Genomic DNA, 26,410 nt, shown 5'->3' with positions numbered 1-26,410 from the left:
ATTATGTCAAAAACACCAATTTACATACCTTAATTTTAAAAAACTTTATTGCTAAATGATGCCAAATCAATTATAATAGCAACATCAAAGATCACTGATCACAGATCAGCATAACAAATAATAATAATGGAAAAGTTTAAATATTTTGAGAATTACCAAAATGTGGCACAGAGACCCAAAGTGAGCAAATGCTATTGAAAAAACGGTGCTGATAGACTTGCTCAACCCACAGTCCTTCAGTCTCTATTCTGTTTTTTAAAAAGCAGTATCTGTGAATCGCAATAAAAGGAAGTAGGCCTGTGGACAGTAGTCCCACCTTGTTCACAGTTTTCAGTTACCCACAGTCAACCTCAGTCCAAAAAATATTGAATGGAAAGTTCCAGAAATAAACAGTCCATAAGCTTTAAATTGTATGTATTGAAATACGTCGTTCTGAGTAGCATGATGGGATCTTGCCCTTGAATCATACCTTTGTCCAGAGCATCTCCCCTGTTAGTCTCTTCACCGAACAGGTGATCAGATCGACTGTCGTCTGCAGTGCTTGAGATCACGTGGCCCTTATTTTACTTAAAAGTGGCCCCAAAGCACAAGGGTAGCAATTCAGATATGCCAAAGAGAAGCCATAAAGTACTTCTAAGTAAAAAGGAGAAAGTTCTCAACTTAATAAGGAAAAGGTTGCTAAGACCTGTGGTGAGGATAAATTGTCTCTCCATGAAATTGTGAAGAAGGAAAATTTGTGCTAGTTTTGCTGTCACACCTCAAGTTGACGTTATGGCCACAGTGCATGACACATGCCCAGTTAAGATGGCAAAGGCATGAAACATAACTTTTATTACATTATATTGTTATAATTGTTCTACTTTATTGTTGTTGCTAATCTCTTGCTATACCTAATTTGTAAATTAAACTTTCTCATATGTATGTATGTATAGGAAAAAACATAGTACCTATAGGGTTCACAGTTTCAGGCATCCACTGGGGGTCTTGGAAGGTATCCCCCATAGATAAGGGGGGACTGCTGTGTAAACAACTACTGAGCCCCTCTGGCTTTTAATGCTTTTGTGATTACTTAGGGACCAGTTTGCTCTTCCCTCTCAGCCCTACAGGAAGAGTGTGTAGAGTGCTACTGTTTTTTTTGTAGTGCAGCGGATGGAAAGCCATTGTCCCCCAGAGAGTGAATCCGCAGCGATACCAAAGCTTTACCTTTCATTTTGGGGGAGAGAAAAGTTTTTAAGAGATGACGTTTTACTGCCAGGGTATTATGTTCTTCCAGGAAACAGGTATAACCTCGAGAAAAAGCGGTGCTTTTTGGTTTGCATGTCCTGTATTTCACCAGCTTTAGTTCTTGAGGTGTCAGGCTTAATGAAATACTAGATATGAAGCAGCAGAGGCTTGGAACTTCAGAGTTAAAGTACAGAAAGATCTTTTATTGTTTTTTAAAATAGGTTGGTAATCAGGAAAAAAAACACAACTGTAGACTTGCGGGGAAATACAAATAACATACACCTGCACAAACTTGGGACACTGTTACTTAAGTATGCACATAAACACCAAATTGGAATAATGCTATAGGGTTTTGTTTTGTTTTGTTTTTATTTATTTTTGGCTGTGTTGGGTCTTTGCTGATGCTGGGCGTGGGCTTTCTCTAGTTGCAGAGAGCCGGGGCTACTCTTCGTTGCGGTGCGCGGGCTTCTCATTGCAGTGGCTTCTCTTGTTGCGGAGCACAGGCTCCTGGTGCGCGGGCTCAGTAGTTGTGGCTCGCAGGCTCTAGAGCGCAGGCTCAGTAGTTGTGGCATGCAGGCTTAGTTACTCTGCGGCATGTGGGATCTTCCTGGACCAGGGCTCGAACCCATGTCTCCTGCATTGGCCATAGGATTCTTAACCACTGCGTCACCAGGGAAGCCCTACGGGGTTTTTTAATAACTTTTTTTCCCCACTAATTTATTACATTAATGTATTTTATATTTACTGGATAGTGGTATTCCATTAACTAAATAATATAACAAATTATATCTTATCAGAATCTTCAAGTATTTCTTAACTTGCAAATTGTTCCTTGTCCTTTCCCATGTTTTTATTTGCACATACTTACTGATTTTTCAGAGATTATTATATATTAAGAATATTGACCTTTTAATATATACTACAGATATTTTCCAAGTTTATTTTGTTTTTCACATTTAACTCTATTTAGAACGTGCAGTAAGGTGTAAATTTCTGCAGTTGAAACTATTGTCCTATTAGTAATTCTTGACAGTGCAAGGCCTGCCCAGTCATTTTTTCATTTTGTGTTTTTTTGGCTCTTGGATGTTTATTCTTCCACTTCAATTTTTCTAGATCCAAAATTGTGCCAAATTTAAAAATCATTTTGGGAAGTATTGGCATTTTTACAATACAAAATATAGTTTTTCACTCTTTGTTCAGATTACCTGAATAATGCGAGATCATTGAAATTTCTTCCTTGCTTTGATAATTTAGTGGTTCCTAGGTGATACTTTACACCACACATTTCTGGTAATATGTTGTAAAACATATTATGGAGATGGAAGAAATTGAGATGCATAAATAATCCAGTAGATTTCAGAGATGCGTATTCAGTTGATTGGCAAGAGAAGGCCATAATATTTAAATTTTTTAAAAGTCTAATTGCTTCTGATTCTTTCCATATGGTCATTTCAGGGAATGTGTTTATGTGACTTGACCTCAAATAGCTCTCAGTCAGCGGGCGTGGTTCTTCCGTCCCCGTCTGTGTGCAGTGGAGAATCCACAGGTTTCTGAGAGTGTCGCCAGGGGTATTACCCCCAAAAGGTGTGAAACACCACGTATCTGTGGGAAGAAAATTGATGTAAATACATTTGGACTGTTAATCATGATAACCTCATTAAAGTCATTTAAAGAGGACTTGGAAGCAGAAATATGGGTCACAGAGAAGACACATCAGTGACCGGTTAGTTATAGTTGGCATTCATCCTAAAATCAGAGAACCCCTCCCCTCCCTTTTCTTCTTCAGGCAGGTTTGCGAGTTTAATTTGCTGTTATTTTTGTTAGCAGTTTTTAAAAAGCACACCCAAGCCTCTGACTTGAATTAATTCCCACAGGCGGAGGCTCGTTTGCTGGAGGAGCAGCGGAGAGTCCAGGTCTACCTTCACGAAAGCACCCAGGACGAGCTAGCCAGGAAGTGCGAGCAGGTGCTCATCGAGAAGCACTTGGAGATTTTCCACACAGAGTTTCAGAATTTATTGGATGCCGACAAAAATGAAGGTGAGCCGCTGAGACTCAAAACACACGGTATTTATTTTGATCTGTGATTTTGAAATTGCATGAAGTTCTAGACTCAGAGTTAGCATTACCAACACCAGTCACTCTTTAAGAGATTCACGTGTGAGATTGTGTGTGTGCGCGCGTGTGTACCTTGTCGTGTGTTGATTTCAGACCTCTGCAGTGTGTTTGGGGTGTGAGTCTGGGGGAAGAGCATCTTTTCAGTTTGGTTTGGAGTCTAACTTGTTCCATACACCTTAGCATTAAATGATGCTACCACTGTGTTTTTTTTTCTTGCATGTTTCTTCTGGACAATTATTTAAGATGAGAAGGCTATAATTGTGCAGACCCCTCCCTTGTTTTACTGGGACATGTTAGGAGCTCAGTAAAAGATTGGTGTTTGGATTCAGGATTTTTCTTTGGTGTTCATATATCAACCATGTGCCGTACATATATTAAGTGAAGAATATGGGGACCCTTTTGTGACTTATTTGTTTGTATAGTTGAGACGGATATTCATAAATACTCCTTAAATTTATTCATTCTTTTAAAGAATATTTGAGTGCCTATTATGTGTCAGGCATAAATCCTATCTCAATCTCAAATTTTTGGAGGCATCAGATGTAGTTCCTGATCATCTTCTTTCTCTATTAGTAGTTTCTCCTAGCAAGGGGGAGAATATGCTTTTATAATAGCATGACTTCATTGTTACTTTCAGCTAAATATACATATGCTAAATATAAAGTATTTGATTTCAGTTAAGTGCATTTGATTATTAAGGTGTAAAAACACAGTGGTTTTATTTCAGTGTACCTTTCACCTCTCTAAGCACTTACTTAGTGAAATGGACATGCAGAGTTTGTTTCTGTGCATAAAGGTGCGGTGTCTTCTTCTTTCAGATTTGGGTCGCATGTATAATCTTGTATCTAGAATCCAGGATGGCCTGGGAGAATTGAAAAAACTCCTGGAGACACACATTCATAATCAGGGTCTTGCAGCGATTGAAAAGTGTGGAGAAGCTGCTTTAAATGTAAGTACTGTTTAACTGAAAACCAGTCGGGCCTAACCATTCCCACGCACGCACTGCAGGTGTGTCTCGTGTCTCCACTTACAAATCCAAGGGGTAAGATTTTCACTAGACTCTCGTAGAGAACCTTGTTTTGGCTTTCTAAAATAGAAGGTTCACAAGCATCTTTATTTAGTAAACATCTCCATAAACACTTCTCTGGCACTTTTTAGGCGTTAAGGATTTAATTTCTTGATATTCTTTTTTCCTTTATGTCTTCTCAAAATTACATTCCTTGCACTAGAAGAGAGCAGATTATTCCATAGAAAGAACAGGCTAAAGCCTCCTAGAGACTTGGCTCTGGCACCTGCAGGCCACAGGCTGCCCCTTGCAGGAACTTTGTTCGGTCTGTGTACTGCCCTCCCGTTGAAGCTCACAGGGCTATTTACCCTGGAAAGGCCCTGAAATATATGGCATTTCTCATACACACCCCCATCCCCACTGCGGGAGGCACGAGAATATTCTGCTGGGTTATCTGTAATTCACTTGGTAGTTTTATGTAGGAAGTATCATGTGTTTCTAAGAGACAGCTAAGTTGTTTTCAGTGTTGTCCCTCTTGTGAACTTCAATTTTGATAGTGTTTGGGACAACTATTGGAGAAGAAAAGCTTCTAGAACACACAGTTGGTTCTTAGGTCTGAATCAGAAAACTTTTTATCTCTGATTTCATTGTGTTTGGTGTTAATTATTTCAACAATACTATCTTTAATATGTTTTTTTAAGTCTTTATTTTCCTGTTATCTTTAGGGGGATCCCTTTTCCACTTTTAATTATGGGGGTTGCTGCCTCACTTGTTATCGCAGCTATGACATATTAGAGGGAAGAATGTAAACACACCTTTAAAGGGCCTGACACGCACAGGCATATGTACATGAGATTCAAAAGGGGTGACCTGATGAAGATATCTTTTCAATAACGTAAGGTTTTCACAGATGTCGATTCAAAACCCAGTTTGGCTGTGTGGGCAGCAGAGCCCAGTTAAATGACTTTCCTTCAAATGAGTTAAGGTGTCGAGTCTTATTTCATCAGATGTGGATTAGGGTAGCAGATAAATGAAGCAGGTTTCGCTTTTTCATGTAAACTGTTAAATGTTAGCTATGAGATTGGCCTTAGGGACTCATGTTCTAGGTGAATATAGTTAGATTAAAAATCAGTAGGATAACTTGCTTGTCTGTTTTCGTAGGAATGATGGGATATTCCTTCTAATGTCAATCTTTTCCAAACCCAAGTAATGTTCTAGATGGAGAAATAATCACGTTGTAATTTTCAAGTACCGTTTTCTCTTTCTTTTGGATACAGTCAGCTGCCTGATTGACTTGGTCATTGAGTCTTGAATCTGAAGTTGACCTTTTCATGGCAGTTAAAGCACAAGTTCAGCTTCTAAGTAAAATCATTTCTCTATTAGTAGAGACTTCATCTGTCAGCAATAGACAGCAAAAATAAACTGTATTTACCAGCAGTTATATTTTATTGGAAATTAAGCTTTTAAACAATATTTTTATCTATTATCTATTCATTTATTTAGTTTATGTTTGGCTGCATCGGGTCTTCTTTGCGGCGCACAGGTTTCTCTCTAGTTGTGGCATGCGGGTTTTCTCTTCTCTAGTGGAGGTGCGCGGGCTCAGTAGTTGTGGTGTGTGGGCTTTGGTGCCCTGCGGCATGTGGGATCTTAGTTCCCTGACCAGGGATTGAACCCTCATCCCCTGCATTGTAAGGCGGATTCTTTACCACTGGACCACCAGGGAAGTCCCCTAAACAATATTTTTATTACTTAGATGTAAGCCACTGATACACATGTATTTAAACATCAAAATAAGATTTTCCCCCATGAAGAAGTATATATAACTTGGTACATTTATATTGCATCTGCCTTAACTTTCAAAAGTCAAACATTTAAAAAATAACATTATTCATTATTATTTCCATAGGAACTGTTTTTATACTGAACTCATGAAACTGGTTTTTTAAATTGTTCTTGTGAGGAAAAGTTTCTTTAAGAAAACAAATACTTCTGTTTTCTGCAAAAGGAGTTTTCCCTGGATTTCCATTTTATTGGCTCACCTCTGAAGTTTCAGTTGACTCATAAGCTCGTGGTGCCGTGTGGCGCGTGGCTCTCTTTACGACCTTCCTCGGGCTGGGTCGGACCTGCTACCTTTACTCACCCATGATGTAAAAGCCCAGGAAACTTGAAGAAGCTCCAGAGAGAGCACATGTAGCCAGTCTTAGCCTGACTCACAGCAGCTGCTTATTGTAAGACAGAATAAATACAGCTGCTAAAACATAAATAATTTTAAGTAGGTATTCATTATTATCGCATGTGTAGTAAACACAAAAGATGTATTGTAACCCAAACCATGATGGTTTTCCAAAACCCATTAATGTTGAAAAAAAAAAGCGGCAGAAAAAGGAGATTGATTGAATTAGTAAAAAAATGACAATTATTGTACCTGATTTTAAGTGGGGTTTAATTACTTTGAAAACAATTTTTAAAGTTTTTCACCTAACTGAGTTGAATCATAGTATATGAGAATCATTTAAATTCATCTATTAAATTCCATAGAAGGCACTGCTTAAATGATTTTTTTTTTAAGGGCTGAAAAGTTATCTAGTCCTGTGATTCCATTTATCCCATCAGTTTGGCTAGAAAACAAGTTTTACTGCTAATCAGTGTGGCCTAGGCTGAAATTATTACAGATTTCACATTTGTAATGTGATTCGAATAATATTTTTGTGTTAGAAACTTCAAAATCTACTTAAGAATTTTCTGAAAGCCTTTTTTTTTTTTCCAGTTAAAGCAGATTTGAGAATAGTGGCTGTTCCTGGGTAACCAGTGTCCAGGAAATCCCCTCATGGTGTCCCCCCTCTTTACCCAAAGAGGAACTCGCAGTCTGCCCCCGTGAGGTGTGGCTGAAACCCTGCACACATGTGCTGTGTTTAGACACACTGCTTCTCGTACCTGCCCCGCACCCGGGCCGGGGAGCCCCAGGGAACGCAGCTCGGGATCAGGGCTCCTCTCAGGGTTCAGGGGCTTCAGGCTGAAGCAGGTCAGTGTGGGTCCATCCCACCCACCATGACGTGAGATTCCAGCATGAGGAGGAGTTCTCTCCAGCCTTCAAGAGACGCTGGCCACTGAGGACACTCATGGCCAGCCGTGCTGCAGGCAGCGTTAGCATGTCATGCGTCGGGGCAGCAGCAGAACTTTGGAAACACAAAGAAATCGTCAGGGATGGGTTTTAAACAGGTTTAGAGCTGAACAAAGGATCAGATAATTTTTTTCATAGGCAAGTTTATTTCATAGGCAGGTTACGCTGCGCGTGGCCTCTGGACTGAAAGGAGACGGTGGGGCGGCAGCAGGGCAAATGAGCACGTCTCACGTTGCCTTCAGGCTGTCAGGAGTCGAACGTCGAGGGGCCTCGCGTGCTTATGTAGACGGGCCGCGGTACTACAAGTGTGCTCAGTTGTTGGCAACGTGGTAACGGAAGAAAAATCATCCGTATTAAAATATAGGAGGAGGTTGGGCCCGTCCACTTAGGTCCTGAGGGGAGCATCTTGAAAGCAGAGCCCACACCTTCAGGTGTTCATTTAAAAGGATTGAAGCCCGCGGTGGGGCGGCCCCGTGCTGGCTTCTCAGCTGTTGCGTCCACCAAAGCAGCCAGCTGCTGGTGCTGGCTGGTGGTAAAACTCAGGGGACCAACGCATGTCGCAGAGAACATGACGTCATTTCCGCTCACCCAGCAAGCATCACAGGCTTCCCGCGCTGGCTATGCTGGCGAGGATTCCAGCGCGAGGCGCCCTCCACGCTTCTGTCTCCTCGTCGGATCTCACGTTGTCTTCTCAGATCTCTCAGATCATTTTGAAGCTCACATCTTCCTTCCTTGGTTCCTCAGCACGGCGGCAGCAGCTGTGGAGTATGTGCCACGCGGCCGCACCATCTGCCCCTGGCAACCTGAGTCTTCTAAGGTTGAGTCATTTCCTACTGACTGTGGGCCTGGCCCTGGGGTCCTCTGAGACCGGCGGGCGGGCAGCCCGCCCGTCAGCCCCCAGCAGCGCAGTGCCACCACCCAGTCCTCTCTGCTGAGCCAGTGGAGTGGGGACTTGCTGCCTTCCTTGGCTCTCCAGGCTTTTCCTGTCTAGTCCCAAAGCTACCCGTGTCATCTAGGCCCCGTCCCTTCATTTCTGGACGGTCTTACATCTGTCCCATTCCTGTTCATCCCTCATCTTGCTTAGCAGTTTCGTGTTCCAAAAATACCCCTTAATGCATGAACAGTTTTACTCCATGTTCTGCGTCCATTGCTTTAAATAAAGCACAAAAAACCCCTCTTCCCTAAAATAATATATTAAATCTTCCATATCATATTAAATCAAAATCCTCTTCATCGTGATATGCTCCCATTTTCATGAACCTCATCTTCCAGTGAAACCGTTCTGTCCTCATTCCCCCCAGAACACGTCCTTGTTGGTACGCATGCTGCCTTCCCTGCCTGTAACACGGTCCTTCCTTCCTTCTCGTTTTATCCTGCTTTTGAAGGGCAGCTCCAATCCCACTTTCTAAAACAGAGGCTCTCCACTAACCATTCCCGCCCAAGTGGTTGTGCCCTCATCCTAAACCATTAGGGCACTTAGAAAAATCGCCCAAATGCCACTTTATATTTGTGTATAACTTCTGTGTTTCTTGTCTCTCCATCTATGATAAATCCCTTGAGAGCAAAGCTGACACCTTACTACGGTTTGATACTCTTTATAATTTTAGAGCTAGCGTCTGAAACAGCCAGTAGTTATTGTTGACGATGACGGTGACCGTGGTGGCAAAGAGGGAGGGCCACCTGCTGCCGCCCCAGCTCCTTTCCAGTTGCAGCCTCCTCACTCTTCATTCTCATTATGTCCATCATCGACACGGGTTTATTTACTTATTTATTTATTTTTTCCGTTACGCGGGTCTCTCACTGTTGTGGTCTCTCCCGTCGCGGAGCGCAGGCTCCGGACGCACAGGCCTAGCGGCCATGGCTCACGGGCCCAGCCGCTCCGCGGCACGTGGGATCCTCCCGGACCAGGGCACGAACTCGTGTCCCCTGCATCGGCAGGCGGACTCTCAACCGCTGCGCCACCAGGGAAGCCCGACATGTTTTTAAACACTCCCAGTTCCATACGTGTGCCGTGCTGTACCCTCCTGGTTATTCTCTCTGCTTAGACATATTCCTTCTCTTTTCCCTATGTGTTAAACACCTTTATCTTTCAATACCCTCAAGTGCCATTTCTTCCACGAAGGCTTTCTCGATCACCCCTTTGAAATAACAGCATGTTGGACTATTTACGTGACATTCACACTCTGTGTATCTTAGATGTCTGTGTAAATGTCTTCTACAGGGACGGCTTTATCCATCTTCATGGCCTCAGCTCAGCACCTTGTCTCATACAGAATAGAGTCTGAGTCTCCTTATGTCTTAGTTATACTCCTCACTGTTGCCAGCAGGATTCAGGGCGGCTTACACAACACATAAAAGACAATAGGATAAATGAAACAGAGTAGCAAAATAAGGGCTGGAAACGCAAACGAAGCTAAGTGTAGGATAGCACTCAGAGTGCATGCAGTGAAGGCTGGTTTCTCATTAGAGGTGGGTTACAAATTTGCCTCTGACGTTTTGCCTCAGTACCGAGAGCTTCCTGGAAGGGACAGTTGGTAGTACTGTGAAGTGCAGTCAACTCCTTGGTTGGTAGTGATCTTAGGGAACGAGCCCGTAGCGCAGAGGAACGACTTGATCGGCACTCAGAACTGACAGTGCCTTTCCTTACGGCGGCCCATCCTAAAGAGAACACCAGCTATGTGGAAAGTCATCCGTTTAAGTACAGAGTAAATACTATATCAAGTCATTGGATGGCTTTATAAGTTCTCCTAATGCCACAATTTTATAGCAAAATAAAGTTCAGGAAAAGAGTCAATACAGACTTGTAATTCTTGCTAGTGAATGCTTGACGATACAGTTGGTTCCATGTTGAATTTTTAATTAACACACGATTCTACAGCAGTCTGGGTGCCATTGTTCTTCCCTACAAAGAAAGCTTCATAAATCAGGTATAGAGAATGTTTCATTACTCTGTCTTCAGGGCAAAAGTGGCAACAGATAAGCACAAAGTCCTCTTTGAAGCCGGATCTTGATTTAGTGACCTCAGTCTAACTGGAACTGAAACATAATCCAACAAGAATGGGCTTGTAGGTGCTTCGACGTCCAGCAGGGCTGTTGGTCTGACAGGGGGAGGTTGGGCTGCAGAGCCAGACTGGGGCACGAAGTTGTGAATGTTTACTTGCAGCTTTGGAGGCCGTGGTGTACTGAGACGGAGAGGCGTTTCAGGAGCGGCCCAGGGCTGCCAGGGCGAGAGTGCTTGTTAGAGGGAGCAGTTAAAGCGGAGAGTTTTAAAAGCAGAAGTAAAATCGGGGAGCTCTGACGAGCATATTTTTCAGTATAAGACAAAGGGGTGAGTCTGGGACCCCTTACGAAAAAGACTTACAAGAAAGTTCCGTGGTTGGGCTCACTTGTGTGTGAACTTACACCGGAACGAACAGAGTAGCACAGTGCTGGGTGCTTCTGGCAGATTTGGGTTTCATTTATACAACCAAGATTCCCTTTCTCTTCTGGAGTAAAATGCTTAAATAACTTAGTCCTGACTCAACCTTTCTGTGGGTGGTAGTAGAAGAAAATTATCCACGCAGAGCTAAACTTGAGCTCGGGAACCTTACATTTGGAGTGTGACCCGGCTTTGTGTGGTCAAGGGAGACGAAAAACACATCCATCGTATCTTTAAAGAGTGTGGAGAGGGTAGGATGAGAAAATCCTGGACTGTTACAGCTATAGGCTGTCCCTTAAAGCTGGGTGATGGATTATGGCAGCTCATTGTACTATTTCTTATTTTGAATATGTTGACATTTTTCCATAATAAAACTTTAAAAAAAGCAAAACGAAAGAAATGTACTAGTTTTGGTGCAGTCAGTGTGGGAAAGGAGAAAGAGGAGGGAGCACGTTACAATTTTAATTACATAAAGGACTGATAGTTGGTGACGGTGCAGATTGGTTCAGAAAGCACGCAGCTACATTTGTGAATTCGTCTTCTGTCTTGCCGTGAGATGAAGAGGATAACCATTTTCTCTGGAGGAAAAAATACACAAATGTCCATTTTTAGTCTGTGATTACCAGGCTCTGAAAAGACTCACTGTATCCTTTCTGTATCCAGGAAACACCCTTCTCTCCTTCAGCTGTAGGGAGAACTCCAGTCCTTTCACAAGCAGACCCATCTTGGAAGCCTCTTCCTGCCCAAATCTGACTTCATACCCCACGTTAAGCTGAATTTTGGCTTCGTCTTGCTGTGTTATCTGTACATCCTGAAGTGGCCCCTGCCCGGTTCAAGACCAGTCAGATGCGATCCGTGAATTTCTCTGGCCACCCACCCACCCCGCTTCCCTTCTGTGTATATGCTGCTTCTGCTTCTGAACTAATGCATTTATTACTTTCTGAAACATCTTTCTTTCACTTAGAGAAGTTTTTCTTGGCAAATCTAACTTAGTTCCGCTTTCAAGATTTAATATTTTCGCCTTTGATTACCCAGCCCCTAAATCCAGTCAGTTAGAGCCTCAGCATTTATAGGGTAACCAACACCAACAACACCTGCTGACTGCAGGCCCACCTGGGGTCCAGGGCAGGGTAGAGGGTGAGCGGGCACGAGGGGCCAGGGTCAAAAACGGGGGCCCGCACGGTCACGTAACTCAGGTCAGGGATTTGTAAACGTTTATGAGAGGCCGAAGGTCATGATCAGATTAAAGATGTGTTCATGACGCTCTGAGGCTCATAAGATAAGTTAAAACGACTGAAGCAGAAAGTAGCAGGTGGACGGAGCTTAAAATGGTGGGACTGGAGAGCACTGGTTCAATTGCTAAGTCTGTCTGTCTTGATACTTTAAACTTTAAACCATTCTCAGTCAGAAGAACTAGTGATTTCTGCTTATCTAAACAAAAGAGTTGAGGTGATGGAGTAAGAAGAGCCCATTAAAGGACTTCCCTGGTGGCTCAGGAATCCACCTGCCAGTGCAGGGGACACGGGTTTGAGCCCTGGTCCGGGAGGATCCCACGTGCCGCGGAGCAACTAAGCCCGTGCGCCACAACTACTGAGCCTGCGCTCTAGAGCCCACGAGCCACAACTACTGAAGCCTGCACACCTAGAGCCCATGCTTCACGACAAGAGAAGCCACTGCAATGAGAAGCAGCCGGCGCACCGCAGCAAAGAGTAGCCCCCGCTCGCCGCAACTAGAGAAAGCCTGCTCACAGCAACGAAGACCCAACGCAGCCGAAAATTAGTTAATTAATTAATTAATTTAAGCCCATTAAGAAAATGTGGGGCTTAGAATACTGAATGGTATTTGAGGCCTCCCATTTCTCTCCCAGTTTCAGGAGGGGGGCTGTTTGGGGTTTTTTTGGTTTGGGTTTTTTTGGGTTTGGGGGGGGGGTTTGCTCATTAGTTAGTATCAAAATCACTTTTCAACCCTGAGTGCACGTAGGCTGGCAGTGGCGGCGGGGGGCGCCTCGGAAAGTGCTGAGTGGTGGGAAGCCGGGCTGGGGCTAAAGCCCCCACACGTACTCCGCAGAGTGTAGCCGGTGGTTTGGGATCGTTCTTTTTCTGAACCTCTGGCTTCTCTGTGTTTTGCTTGGAGACGACGCGACTCCGAAGGGGAGGTGCTAGTGCTTATGGGGAGGAAGAGTTCCACGGGCCCCGAGTGGTGGCGTGGCGTGTCCTCGTCAGTTGAGACACATTTCTTTCCCTTTCCTTCCTGAGGAGAAACAGCCCCGAGGTGGGGACGTCGGCCTCGTGGGACAAGGCCCCGGGCGGCCTGTGCTGCCTCCGCCTGTCCCCTGCGAGGACAGGAGGCCGGGGGCCGCCCAGGGCCCTGGGGGCTGCACGGGCCGAGAGCGCGATGCACGTGCGTGAGGTGGAGGCCCCAGGCCCGTGGCCCGCGCGTCCTCGTGAGACAGAATCACAGTATCCCTTGGGGTCGGAAGTGACCCCGAGAAACGTCGTGTGACGTGCAGCAGCTCCCCGTGCGGCACTGGCCTCCGTCCTCCTCGCCCGCCTCCCTGCTGTAACTGAGGCTGAGGAGGGAGGACGCCAGGCCCCCGAGGTGCGTTTCCTCTCCGTGAGACGGGCTTTTAGAATCTTCCTGTTCGTGGAAGCGTGTGGGATAAAAGGTAGTAATTCAGTTACGATTATGGTGGTTCCTGATTAGGCCATGTCGGAGTGGCAAGGCGGGCGCAGCCTGGTGAGCCCTTGCGCTCAGGCCCGGCCGGGGGGGCTGCCCCTGGGGACGGGGAGCTCGGGTGGCAGGGAAGCCCGGCCTGGCCTGGGAGCTCCGGGAGGTTCCCTGAAAATGTTGGAGACCAGTACAAGAGCTGGAGCTGCCGGGGCCAGGTAGGGGTCCTAGACGGAGCAGAGACCTGTCCTGGCCACCGAGACGTCTGCTACGACAGTAGGAGGGAACAGGGCACAAGGTCAACCTGCAAGGGTGGGCCCAGGCTGGCCAGACCGTGGGAGACCTTGAAGGCCAGGGTGATGATATACCTGAACCCTAAGAGCAAGACGAAACCAGGAGAAGGGCTGTAATAAAACCGGACACTGACAAGGGCAGATTTTTTTTTTTTTTTTTTAACAAAATCGCTCCCATGCAGAAAATGGATTAAAAGGAAGAAGAGTCGCTGGTATACCAGCTGGGTTTGTTTGAGTGGTTCAGACGGAAACGGCACGGCTGGTGATGGGGGGACACGGAAGGAATTAAGTGATTAGACTCTGTACTGGACGGCATTTGTGTTGGATGGTTGTTGACGCGGGCTGATGAATCCGTGGGGTGGGTTTTCCTGTTCTTTGTGATTCTGAATAGGTTTGACTCTTTTCTGCAATAACACATAACACATTGAAACAAAAGAAACGGAAAGAGAGTGGTCCCGGGAGCAGCAGGGCCAGGGAGGAGACGGGGCCGGCCCCGGCACACAGAGTCTGGGGACCCCTCCAGGCGTCCGCGGCAGGTCGTGTGAACCGAGTGCGGACGACGTCTGGCCTGGTCTGGAGAGGACTGTGACAGCCGTTGGCAGTAAAGACACCGGTCACGTAGGAGCTGGGAGAGACCCCTCCGGGAGCAGCCCGAGAGGTGTCCTGTTTCTTTCGTGCCGAGAGCGCTCATGTACTGTTGAGTAATTGCGCCAGTTACTGGCGACGTGGTTTTTTAATTGGAGGATAATTGCTTTACGACGGTGTGTTAGTCTCTGCTGTACAGTGAGGTGAATCCGCTCTGTGTACACCTGTATCTCCTCCCGCTTGGACCTCCCTCTCCCCCCGCCCCCCACCCCTCTAGGTCTTCACAGAGCACCGAGCTGAGCTTTCCTTTTTTTTTTTTTTTTTTTTTTTAATGTCAGAAATTCACATCTTCTTGTTCTTGAAAAAACATGCATTTCATCCAGCTGATCTTTCCTCTCTCCTGACCTCTGTTGCTTGTCTAACCCTGCGATCTGGTGCCCTCTGCAGAGACCATCCTTTACCTCCTGGTTGCTAAATCACTCACCTTTTGAACGTCTTTTCTCTGTTTGGCGCTGCTGACTGCTCCTTCCTTAAATTCTCTCCTCCGTGTTATTCCTGTGGGTTCCCGTCTCCATCTGCCCTTGCCAGGTTCCAAGGTGGCTTCTCTCTGGATCTCAGATGCTACATTCACGTCTCCAGGGCTCAGTACCTTACTTAGCACGCTCTTCCCTCAGTGGGTTCCGTCCACACCCTCACTTCTCACCAGCCAGGCTCCTGGCTGGGTCTTCTCGTATCGCAGAAAGAATCTGGAATTGGAGTCTGAAGACTTCTGTTCCCTTAGGGAAGAGCTGTCTCCATGGGGAATTCTGCTGGGCATTTTTGGGGACATTTATGTTTTTCCAAATCCTAAATCCGAGCAAAATGGGTCAAGAAATCAAGAAAACAGGGAGAAGCGTTGTCGTTCTCCCGCAAACGTAATGGTCACCGTGGAGACTTTCCTGATTCAGAGGAGTCCACTGATGGTGGTCCAGGGCAAGGAGAGGGGTGCTGATGGGGGGAGGCCAAGTTTCAGTTCGTCTCTGGGAGCCAGGATGAGGCAGAGGCACAGTGCCGTCCAGTGGGTCCGTCTTCCTTGTCGGTGATGCCCAGTCATAAATGTGTATGTGTCCCTCTGCTGCTAAGGGCGAGTCATTCTTGCAAATAAAATAAAAACTAACCTGTTGATGTACATAATATGCTTTACATCAGTCCTGTGAGTGGTGTTCCAAGAAATAGCAAGTTTGGGAAGCAAATAAAGTCCTTAACTTGGCAGTTTTGGTATGCGATATTCTTTGTAATGCTCTTAACCGTTAATGTTCCTTTATTCAGCTACTACACGATAATGTTTGCTGGCATTTTCCGGTGTGTAGATACTTGCTGGAGATTAAAGTTCTTTGTAAATACTTTAAAAGAACAAATGCAGAGAGAAAAATAGTTTGAATGATGTGAAATAATTTGACATGAACTAAGAAAGCGATCTGAATTAGCAAAAGCAATATCAATTTCAATGGCAAAACCAAAATTAAGCCAAGCGGACAGTATTTTCATTGTTAGAAAAAAGAAATGAGCTTATATGAAGTACGCTGTGTGCCAACTGAGAGATGCTTTTGGGTGCGGTCTTGTGAATAAGCCCATTAATAGAGAATGCGAGAAATTCTTCTACACCCAGAATACTTGCCATGAAACCGAGAGCCGGATTATCTGATGGAGCAGATAATGCTGTGTGTGTTCCAAGTTTTAAGATAGGCAATTTTTAAACATTAAATATATGTGGCATCGGCTTTCAATAATTTAAGTGATTTTTATTTGGCAATTATTTTGTGTTAAGTTCCCTTTTAATGTTTTATCGAATGTCTGTCAGGTAGAGGCCACTTTACATTTCATAGAAATGATAATCTTGTTATCATTTGTTCGTAATAATAATAATCCTGGCATGTTCATTACATCTTTAACAGAAAACCTCTGAAACTCTTAGTATAACCCTGTCTGTCTATCACAGAAAAATGGTTTACTCTTAACGGTCACTCATTATTATTTCAAAACAAGTCAAGTGTCAGAAAAACGCAGATTAACTGGGATTGGGGGAGTTCCGGTCTCTCGTTCCTGAATCCCGAGGAGAAACACGCGTCAGGAATTTGGAAACTCTGGCAAACCATTCACGCCCCCGCACCAGGCCTTGCGTCTGTGACGTCCGGCCGCCGCCTCCTCGCCGCGCGCCACGCGGGCCCAGCCTGCCCTCCCGACCTCGCCTGCGCGCTCTCCTTCCCGAAGGCTCTCGGGAGTCGCCGCTTAGGCCCGTGGCCGGATGGTCGCCTGTGGCTTTGTTTCTTCCGTCTGCGAGAAGGGGATGCGAGCCGCACTGCCGCGCGGCAGGGCAGTGAGAGCCCTCGGCGGGCCCGGCGCCGTCCGGAGCGCGGCAGGCGCCTCCCCCTGCATCGCTCCGCAAGCCTCTCCGGTGGCCGACTTGCGCGTTTCATTTCCATCCTGCCGCTCCTTTGTGCAGAGACTCCCGCCGGGCTACCCGGCCTGTCTCCCAGGCCCCGGCCTTCCCCACCTCAGGTCTCCCTGTTCGTCCACGTGGCTCTTCTGAGTTTCCTGGACGTACCAGTCTCACCCTTGCTGCCACGTGGGAGGCACCCCGGCCCCTCAGCCACACTTCCTAGGACCTGAAAGCGGTGTTATCCTCGCGTTGCCTGCCCAGCTAAGTTATAAATAACCGATAGACCGGTTTCCCCGGCCAAAACAAAGTCTAGAAGTTGCATTGTTAACAACAAAAATTGGCAAAGTAAAGCTATCGCCTTGAAAGTTTGTTTTCTGTCATCCCTTTGAGTTTGCAAATAATTTGAAAAATCACTGTCTTTCATATAGCTTGAAGTCAATATTTGATTTTGAGTGCAGAGAATATATTTTCTTTTATTATGTCTGTAAACGCCACGTCCTCCGTGTTTGCATGGTGGCATGAAAACTATTTCTTGATCTTACTCGTAAACATCTTTGAAGAAGTATCCAGACCTTTTGGAATGTGTTCTAGTAGCACGTTAGCGTGCAGTTTAGTCCCCAGAAACCAACTCGTGTGTCTGTTTTTTCCCTCTACCCAAGGACCCCAAAATGTATGTACAGACAGTGTTGGATGTTCATAAAAAATACAACGCCCTAGTGATGTCAGCGTTCAACAACGATGCTGGGTTCGTGGCCGCACTGGACAAGGTGGGTGTGCTGGCCCGTGGCTCTCCTGGGGACAGTGGCAGGCACACCGGCCTCTGACTGTGTTTTCTGTGATCTGCAGGCTTGCGGTCGCTTCATAAACAACAACGCAGTTACCAAAATGGCTCAGTCGTCCAGTAAATCCCCGGAGTTGCTGGCTCGATACTGTGACTCCTTGTTGAAGAAGAGGTACTAGCGACTTTGTGTTTTTTCTTAGTAAACCTGTTTAAAATCTCAGCCTCTAGATGAGTTAAAATTTATATTACATTTTACGTAAGTTAAATTGTAATTTTTGTACCTTTTGAGAAAATACTGTAAACCTAATACACCTTGTGTGTCTTCCGAAAAGGCACTTCATGTTACGTGTACTGTGCCCAGTTCATGTTTTTCTTACATCGCTAATGTCTATAATGGCAGGCGGTGTGTGCATGACCCTTTAGCTAAATAGACTCCACTGGGCAGGTCCAGCTGGTGGTGACGAGGGTGGAGGTTACAGCAGAAAGTCACCATTTCTCTTCACTCCCTACTTGCTCTTTTCTACTGGCCTTGATTAATTTTTTTCCAGTTAAAAATCTGCAGTAGCTCCCACTGGCTGCTTTTTAAAACAGAAGACTCTCCACATACTATAGTGTTTTCATCAGTCTGCATACTTTTAACATTTATTTTCACTTAATGAGTTCATTTTATTGCTGTTTCATAGTCTTTATATGTAAACTATCTTTATTTCTCAACTGGTATTTTTCCTAATCAATGTATGTGTATTAAGCACTAGAGGCAACATAATCCCATATGATGTTCTTCTCTGTGTTGTGTTTTTGAAGTTCTCACTTAATATTTTGTGTGTTTTGATTTTCATCAGCATCTCTTGTGCTGAGAGGTAGCTTTTTTCAGTTTAGAAATGCTCAAGGCTTATTTTCCTATTCCAAATATCACACCAACAGATTTTGCAGTAGTTTTCCGTGCCCCCCAATTATATTGGTTTAATATTAATAAATTGTATTTTAAGCAGCTCTCAAAGGCTCGCATAATCCCATTACAAAAAAGACTGAGAACACCTATGCTACCAAGAAAAAGACTACAAACAAGTCTCACTTAGAAGAGAGTTGTGGGAATCTTAAGTAAAATGTTAGCAAACTAAATTTATCAGCGAACTAAAGAATAACTGTCCAGAACATAGAATAGCTTTCTAGGAATGAATGCAAGGATGGCTCAACAGTAGCAAATCTAATGTAGTTGACTTTATTAACCAAGAACTGTATGAACAACTATGTGGTCTTCTTGATTGACATGAGAAAACATTTGATAAGGTCAGTACCTATCTCTTTTAACTTTGCCAGAAAGTGATTTGCCCAAGGCCCAGTGCAAATTGAGTGTTTGATTTTTTTCCCCCTACTTATCACAATGCTTGTCTAGTGTATAATTTAGCAATTCTAGTCAAATCCACTAATGTATTCATTTCAGGAGGGAAAATGGACTTTAAATTGGGATGCCTCCTCTGACCTGATTTCATTTTTTAGGCTCTATAAAATGAAAGTTTTCAATATTTTAAATATGTAGGTACTCTCCTAGAACTCCAGTTTGTCTGGCAGAGTACATAGCTTCTTTTTTAGCCATTGTCTTTTTAGAAATTGTCTCATCGAGTCTCTTGATAGATTATTCTTTAGTTAAGGCTGCTGAAGCAGACAGAATGGCGGATAGTTCCAAAAGTGCTGCTTTAATGAGCGCGTGTCAGTGACTAGACTCCAGTGGGCATTAAATTAACCTCTTTCAGGAGGGGCACAGCCCTGACCTTTCAGTGAGAAAAAGAGAGAGAATGGACCTTCGGAGCCAAGTGTTCTTAAATAGGAGCCTGTCTGGTGGTTGGATCATTTTATATGAATTTATAGGGGTCTTGTTTATAAAGGACTCTTGGGATAAAAGCTTAAAATTTTTATTTACCCTGAAATCACCTTTCAGTTAATATTTGCTCATAGAATAGAGTGAATGAATCAGTTGTTAAAGGACAAGCATCTATTGTGTAGACCTAGTGACAAACAGAAGGCAACACCTGAGAAGTGGTTTAAAAACCCCTTTCAGTGTCTTTAATTATTAGGCCATTAAAAGGCTTTTTTTTTTCAAAGTTAAAGCATATTGTAGAATGCAATTAGAAAAGTGAAGCTTATTTACTTACATTTAAATGGATTATCTTAAAGGAAAACTTGGTTCAGAACATTTTGGGAAACTTTTAACAAGTATATTCCGTTCGGTTTCATTGTGGATATTCTAAATGATTATATGGGAGAATAGATTATGAAATAGAGACAAAGTATAAGATTGCCAAGTTGCCACAGGTAAGGAAAGCTGACTTTCCCTCTTCCACCTGTTAATCTGAAAAGAACTGAGCATTTGAATGTCCAGAACCACAATCTGTTATGGTAGTTTGGCTAAGTGGTGCTTGTTTAGTAAATGTTTGCTGATTTGTTTTAAAACACTGTGCCTTTTTAAAATTTTCAGCTCCAAGAACCCAGAAGAAGCAGAACTAGAAGACACGCTCAACCAAGTGGTAAGGTGCTGGATAGTTATGTCGTTGTGTTGTAACCTTTTCTCTGACAAGTGGCTTTAAAGTTATTTATATGAGCCGTCTGGAATGTGGAAAGTAGTAGAATCATTTATTTTATTTTGAATCTATGATTTTACTCCCTACGTTGAGTCATTAATTTTAGTATTTGTACTTTCTTCATTAGTACTAAGTGCAGACCAACTTAATGTGATTTTTAGGGGTTGATGAAAATATTTAAAGATTACAGGACAGTATTTTTTTTTTTTTAACATTTTTTTTTTAATTTATTAACTTATTTTTGGCTGCGTTGGGTCTTCGTTGCTGCACACGCGCTTTCTCTTGTTGCGGTGATCGGGGGCTACTCTTCCTTGTGGCGCGTGGGCTTCCTCTAGTTGCGGCGAGCGGACGCTACTCTTCGTTGGGGTGTGCGGGCTTCTCATTGCAATGGCTTCTCTTGTTGTGGAGCACGGGCTCCAGGCGCACGGGCTCAGTAGTTGTGGCTCGCGGGCTCTAGAGCGCAGGCTCAATAGTTGTGGCGCACGGGCTTAGTTGCTCCGCGCCATGTGGGATCTTCCTGGACCAGAGCTCAAACCCGTGTCTCCTGCATTGGCAGGCAGGTTCTTAACCACTGCACCACCAAGGAAGCAGGACAGTATTTTTTGTCATTATAAATGTTGGCATACAGGGCCGGACAAGACAAAGCACACGTGTTGGTTTCTGGCCTGTGTTTGGTGACAGATTGTAAGTGCATTAAGTGTGCTCTCGTGGTGGCTTTCTAGATGGTGGTCTTCAAGTACATAGAGGACAAAGACGTGTTTCAGAAGTTCTATGCGAAGATGCTGGCCAAGAGGCTCGTCCATCAGAACAGTGCAAGTGATGATGCTGAAGCAAGCATGATCTCTAAGTTAAAGGTGAAGGTCATCTCGTCCTGAGAACTTCCAGTTCTAAGTCGTTGAAGTTCGTAGTCTCTCCCGGTTATCAGTTGGGCAAAGCCGTCCATCAGTGACAACACGGAGTCTCTGCAGCGTGAGCTCCGCTGCTCCGCTGCCGAGAACCCACCGCAGTTGTGATGAGCCCAGGTCTCGCCGCGTCAGGCCTCACGTGCTCTCCCGACCACCCCCGCCTGCCCAGCACACACACCAGGGGCCCTTCTGCTTCAGCTGAGCCCTGCTCGATGCCCAGCACCCGCTCCTGCACCTGCGGCCTCAGCTTGGCCCCCCGCCACCAGGAATTGCTCCACGTGGCGTGGCCCGTACTCATGTGCCGTTGGCCTTGAGCGGGCGGGGTGTTTTGTTTTTTTCTGGGCTTGGTTAACAATTAGTAACCCCACGTCTGCAGGAGGACAGAAAGCATCAGTGTCAGTTTGCTCTCGAGTATTTATTTCTTTATTCAGCTGCCTCTGCACTTAGCCTGCATTTGTGTCAGTGCTTGCTAGCCTGTCAAATGCTGCTGTATGTTTTGCAGCGTATTTCACTTTGACCCGAAGTTACAGTTCCACGGGTATCTGGTTCAGCTCGGGCTGCCGTACCAAAATACCATAGACTGAGTGGCTTGAACAAGAGAAATTTATTCTTGGAGTTCTGGAGGGTGCCGGGAAGTCCAAGACCAAGGTCCCCGCCAGTTCAGTTTCTGGTGAGGGCTCTCTTCCCAGCTTGCCTGGGGCCGCCCGGCCATGTCCTCACACGACAGGGAGCGGGGTCGGGGGCAGCTTCTCCGTCCCTTCTCACGACCACTCCAATCCCAACGTGGAGGAGGCCCGCCCTCATGACCTTTTCTAAACTTACATTTATCTCTCTGTGGCCCGACTTCCAAATGCCATCAGCACAGGACTGGGGTAGGGGCACCATTCGGTCTGTGGTAGTGGATGAGAGACACAGCAAACTGTGTCATCTTGGTGTCCGCCCGCGGTGTCGGAAATCCTTGCTCTTGGGGCCTGCGTGATAGTTACTGTGTGTATAAAGACGTAACCGTTCCATTTATAACTGTATAATTTTCGATAGTGTATGAATTTTAATCAGTGCACGTTTATACCCTGAGATACAGTTAAACGTTACCAGCTTTAGTAATACAGTTAAGCATCTGTCATGTACTGTGATCCCCATCGGATTCCCTGTATACGTTTATATTTCTGTAGAAATTAATAAGGCAGTTATCTGGGTTCATTTCAGCAAGCTTGTGGTTTCGAGTATACCTCTAAACTTCAGCGGATGTTTCAAGACATTGGTGTAAGCAAAGATTTGAATGAGCAGTTCAAAAAGCACCTGACGAATTCAGAGCCTCTGGACTGTGAGTATCCCCGGGTTTCCGGGCTTCCTTCACATAAAGGCAGGGTTCTCGGAGGGGGTGGCGCTCTTTGTAGCTGGTGAGAGAGATGGTGGATGCTTTATCAGAAATTCAGGGACAGGCAAACGGGAAGTCCTTCCCACAGGCACAGCCCACCTCATGACTTGTGTGGTGACAGGAGGTGACGACAGCCTTGGAAGCGTGTTGGCCTTTCCCGGGGGGCCGAGCCAGGCGGGTGGCTTGCGTCCGGGTCCTGAGCCTCTTCTACTGGCTGACGTGGCTGCCCCAGCCCAGGCGTTTGCCATCTCGGGGCTCCACGCACAGTTTACGTTTCAATGCATGTTTTTTAACCTGAGTTTAATTCTCTTCTAGCCGTCTTTTTAATTATAAGAAACTGAATTGGCTGCATAGATATCAGAGTCAAACATGGCTTCGATTGCCGTTGGGGGTTGGGACAGGCGGGTGCCCGGCCTCATTCGTGGAGGCCAGCTGGGCTCCTGCTGTGAGGTCTGCCTGCAGCAGGAGGTGGCAGGTGATGCTGACGTCATCATGCGGTGATTTTATCGTTTTAAATGAAAAGCGAGGTTTGTACTTTTCCCAGATTGAAAGCACTGTTTCATTGGTAAACTTGACAGCTGTGCCAGCGGACTTGTCAGCCATCCGCGATGATGACATTACTGTTACAGACAATGTGTAGATTATGTGTGTGTTAGATATATATAGTCCGTGTGCTATACACAGAGTAATCTGTGGTACACAAAACAATGAAGTCGGTTTACTTTGGGGTTCTCGGGGGTTCTCGTCGTCTTGAGTTTGGGGCTCTCGTGCCATCCATGCCTGGTGGCCTCAGGTGTGCCTCAGGGGGACTGAGGTTATTCATGGCAGAAAACTAAAGCAGGTGCAGCCAGACAGGCACACGATGTTGTAATTCTGCGTTAGAAGAGAAATGAAAAACTCACTCCTTGGAGGAGGGAATTTCTGGCTCTTCTTCCCTTTACTAAATTTAATTGAATAAAACAATTTAATTGAAATTAAATGTGTTCAATCCTTAGTTTTATATTAAAGCAGGATTTTTCATTCAGTATGCTTTCTTTTAATAAAAAGCAATCCATGTTTATCTGAAATGGTGGCACTTTTCAGTTTATAAGGCTAATTAAATGTATTCCTGAATTTTTCCCACTCCCCCAGTGGATTTCAGTATTCAAGTTCTGAGTTCTGGATCGTGGCCCTTTCAGCAGTCTTGTACGTTTGCCTTGCCGTCGGAGGTAAGGATGACTGTATCGTCTGTTCGTTCCCTTAGTGTTGAGCAAAGGTGAAAAGGGGCAGCCTCCACCATTATACACGTGCTGTCTGCAGAAGGCCTTCCTGCTAGTCGGCCATGTGGCATTAAACTGGGTGGTGCTGAGGCAGCCGCGAGCCCTGGGCAAGGCAGGAGATCCAGAGGAGGGCCACCTCTGTTCCAGCTGAGCAGCGTGTTCGTTTACATGGTCATTTACTCTCGAAAGTAGAACCTAACGGTTCTGTGATGAACATCGTGATGATACCTACTTGTCTGGAGCTAAAAGCTTTTTGATTGTGTCTTCAAATGCTTAAATCAACGTGCTTTTGCAAGAGAGTAAACACTTGATATTTTTGTATTTTACTGTTATGTAAGGAGTTTGCCCTGTAAACTTGGACCAGTGTTTTTTATTTAGAGATGTTGACTGTAGAATATGGTGAGATACATATTCCACAGATGCTCTTCCCCCTCTGTCTCCAGCTGGAACGGAGTTACCAGCGATTCACGGCGTTTTACGCCAGCCGACACAGTGGCAGGAAATTGACATGGTTGTATCAGCTGTCAAAAGGAGAATTGGTAACAAACTGCTTCAAAAACAGATACACTTTGCAGGTAAGATCACCTTTTTATTTTGGATTTTTTTTTTTAAGTATAAATGAAGACAAGTTACAGAAATTTCGTGATTCACGCAACAAAATCTGAAGTGAAGCTTCTGGCAAAATAATATCGTGGTTAAACAGCTTGGATATTAAGAGTCAGAGGAGCTGAGTTCTTACTCTCTGTGGCTAAAGGAGAAGTTACTTAATGACACTGAGCCTCACTTTCCTCCTCCACAAAAGGGCCGGCGGGTGTCAGTGCTTCGACTCTGTGTGTGGTGTGAAAAATAAATGACATCATGTATTTAATAAGCGTTGGGTAACAGCTCCTGCCTGACGCACACTAAGCGGTCAGATAGTAGCTTAAAAAGCTGGAGTTTCGTGAATTTAATCACGATACTAGCTCTTTCCCTTTGACAGGGCAGTTTCACATCAACAGCAACCCTCGCACTCACTGCGGTGCCGAGTGCTGTGTGATAGTAACTGTAACTTAAGTGTCCGTTTTATGTCTGGGAAACTGAGGATCAGGCAAATTTAAGTGACTTCCTCTGGCTCCTGGCTGATAGGCAGCAGAGACGAAATTGCAGTTAAGGTCTTTTCCCTTAAAGAATCCATCTTGAAGAGGGTTTCACTAGTGTGCTTATAAAAACAATTCTAAACCCATTGTTAAGCGTTAAGAAACTTCTGACTGCGTTCTGCAGACTCGGCCTGCTCATTAACTGAAACTTCTAATAGTTCTTCCCTGATAAAATTAAATGTTTGATTTTCTGTTACACCAGGGCCAGAGGTCTTCGTCCACTCGAATGTGGATTTCTCTACGGCTGACCCTTGAGCAATGCGGGGGTTAGGGGCACCCGTCCTCCACGCAGTTGAAAATCCGCACATAACTTAGAGTTGGCACCCTGCGTCCACGGTACCCTGTATCCACGGTTCCCTTGCCTTTGGATTCAGCCAACCTCGGATCTGTAGCACTGTCCTGTTTACTACTGAAAAACAAAATCCACGTGTAAGTGGACCCACACAGTTCAAACCTGTGTGTCAAGGGTCAATTGTACGATTGGAAATTTTTCTTAATTTATTCCCAAGTATTCTTCTTCCCACAGAAGAATCTGTGAGTTCATACCTCACTACCTAAAATCTCAGTGCCCCTGTTTTGATCAGTGGACATTCTGTAAACTTTACTGAGATAATGTACGTAAAAAGACACCCATCGAAGTGTACAGTTGGAGTTATGAGAAATGCGGACACCTGTGGGGCTGCCACCAAGCTGTGGGTCATTTATTAGAGACTCGTTTTGATTTGGGCCACTGCCATCGGAGATGAGAGGCCCCTGCTCACCTCGGGAGAGACCTCAGAGCTGTCATTCGGGCCCTTGCCCCCCACCCCCGCCCAATGCCCCCCGGGTCATTTTTCTGGTGGCATCTGGAAGTCAGAGGCACTCACCCAGGCCACACTGTCACTGCTGTCTCCCCTCTCGTGACCAAGGTTTTGCCTGGACGAGCGGTGCTGCCCATGACCCTGTAGTTGTTGCCGTGGGTTGTGGAAGAGGGGAAGGGAGAAGGGGCTCCCGTGGGGGGTGTGGGACGGTGCCCAGGGCTCCCCCAGGAAAGGAGCACCCTCCCTCGGTGGGCGTCACCCGTGCACAGCCGGAGGAACTAAAACCAGCGCGCGACGCCCGGCACATGGCCGGCTAACAATACCTCAGAGCGGTTGTGGTTTGCTCTAAACCGTTTCAACTTTACATAGTGAAGCACTTAGGGTAAAAAAAACCCAAACACCCAAGTATCGGCTCAGCGTGCAGGTTCCTCCGTCGGTGGCGTGCCGGACACCGTGTTCTTTAGTATTTGTGGAAAAGCGAATTTAAAGATTGATGCTCAGTGCTTCTGTCTACACTGGCTGAGTGTCTCTGTGTTTATCTATATAAAATGCGTGTGGCTGCATATGTGGTGTGTACACTTAACCCCTGAACCACACGAGCTTGAACCTCACAGGTTGACTCTTAGGCAGGTTTTTTCCGTAGTAAATACTACACAGCCCGGATGCACGGTTGGTTGAATCTGTACGTGAAACCTCAGATGGGGAGGAAGCTCATATACACAGG

General features: G+C 45.3%; 1 protein-coding gene across 3 annotated transcripts in view; it reads left to right on the top strand.

The window, feature by feature from the left end:
* CUL1 (cullin 1) overlaps nucleotides 1-26,410 on the top strand; it is a 106,464-nt gene that overhangs the window by 72,833 nt on the left and 7,221 nt on the right. For all 3 annotated transcript variants that reach the window (XM_067041936.1, XM_059074274.2, XM_059074273.2), the window contains exons 8-16: nucleotides 3,099-3,261; nucleotides 4,158-4,288; nucleotides 17,508-17,615; nucleotides 17,695-17,801; nucleotides 20,106-20,154; nucleotides 20,931-21,062; nucleotides 22,320-22,437; nucleotides 23,623-23,699; nucleotides 24,194-24,325. In XM_067041936.1, coding sequence (XP_066898037.1) covers nucleotides 3,099-3,261; nucleotides 4,158-4,288; nucleotides 17,508-17,615; nucleotides 17,695-17,801; nucleotides 20,106-20,154; nucleotides 20,931-21,062; nucleotides 22,320-22,437; nucleotides 23,623-23,699; nucleotides 24,194-24,325 — 1,017 coding nt within the window. The remainder of the gene's footprint in view (nucleotides 1-3,098; nucleotides 3,262-4,157; nucleotides 4,289-17,507; nucleotides 17,616-17,694; nucleotides 17,802-20,105; nucleotides 20,155-20,930; nucleotides 21,063-22,319; nucleotides 22,438-23,622; nucleotides 23,700-24,193; nucleotides 24,326-26,410) is intronic.

This window comes from Kogia breviceps, chromosome 9 (genome assembly GCF_026419965.1).
Source record: "Kogia breviceps isolate mKogBre1 chromosome 9, mKogBre1 haplotype 1, whole genome shotgun sequence".
NCBI classification, from domain to species: domain Eukaryota; kingdom Metazoa; phylum Chordata; class Mammalia; order Artiodactyla; family Physeteridae; genus Kogia; species Kogia breviceps.
Note: the sequence above shows the minus strand (reverse complement) of the source record. Positions and strands in the feature narration are given on the sequence as shown.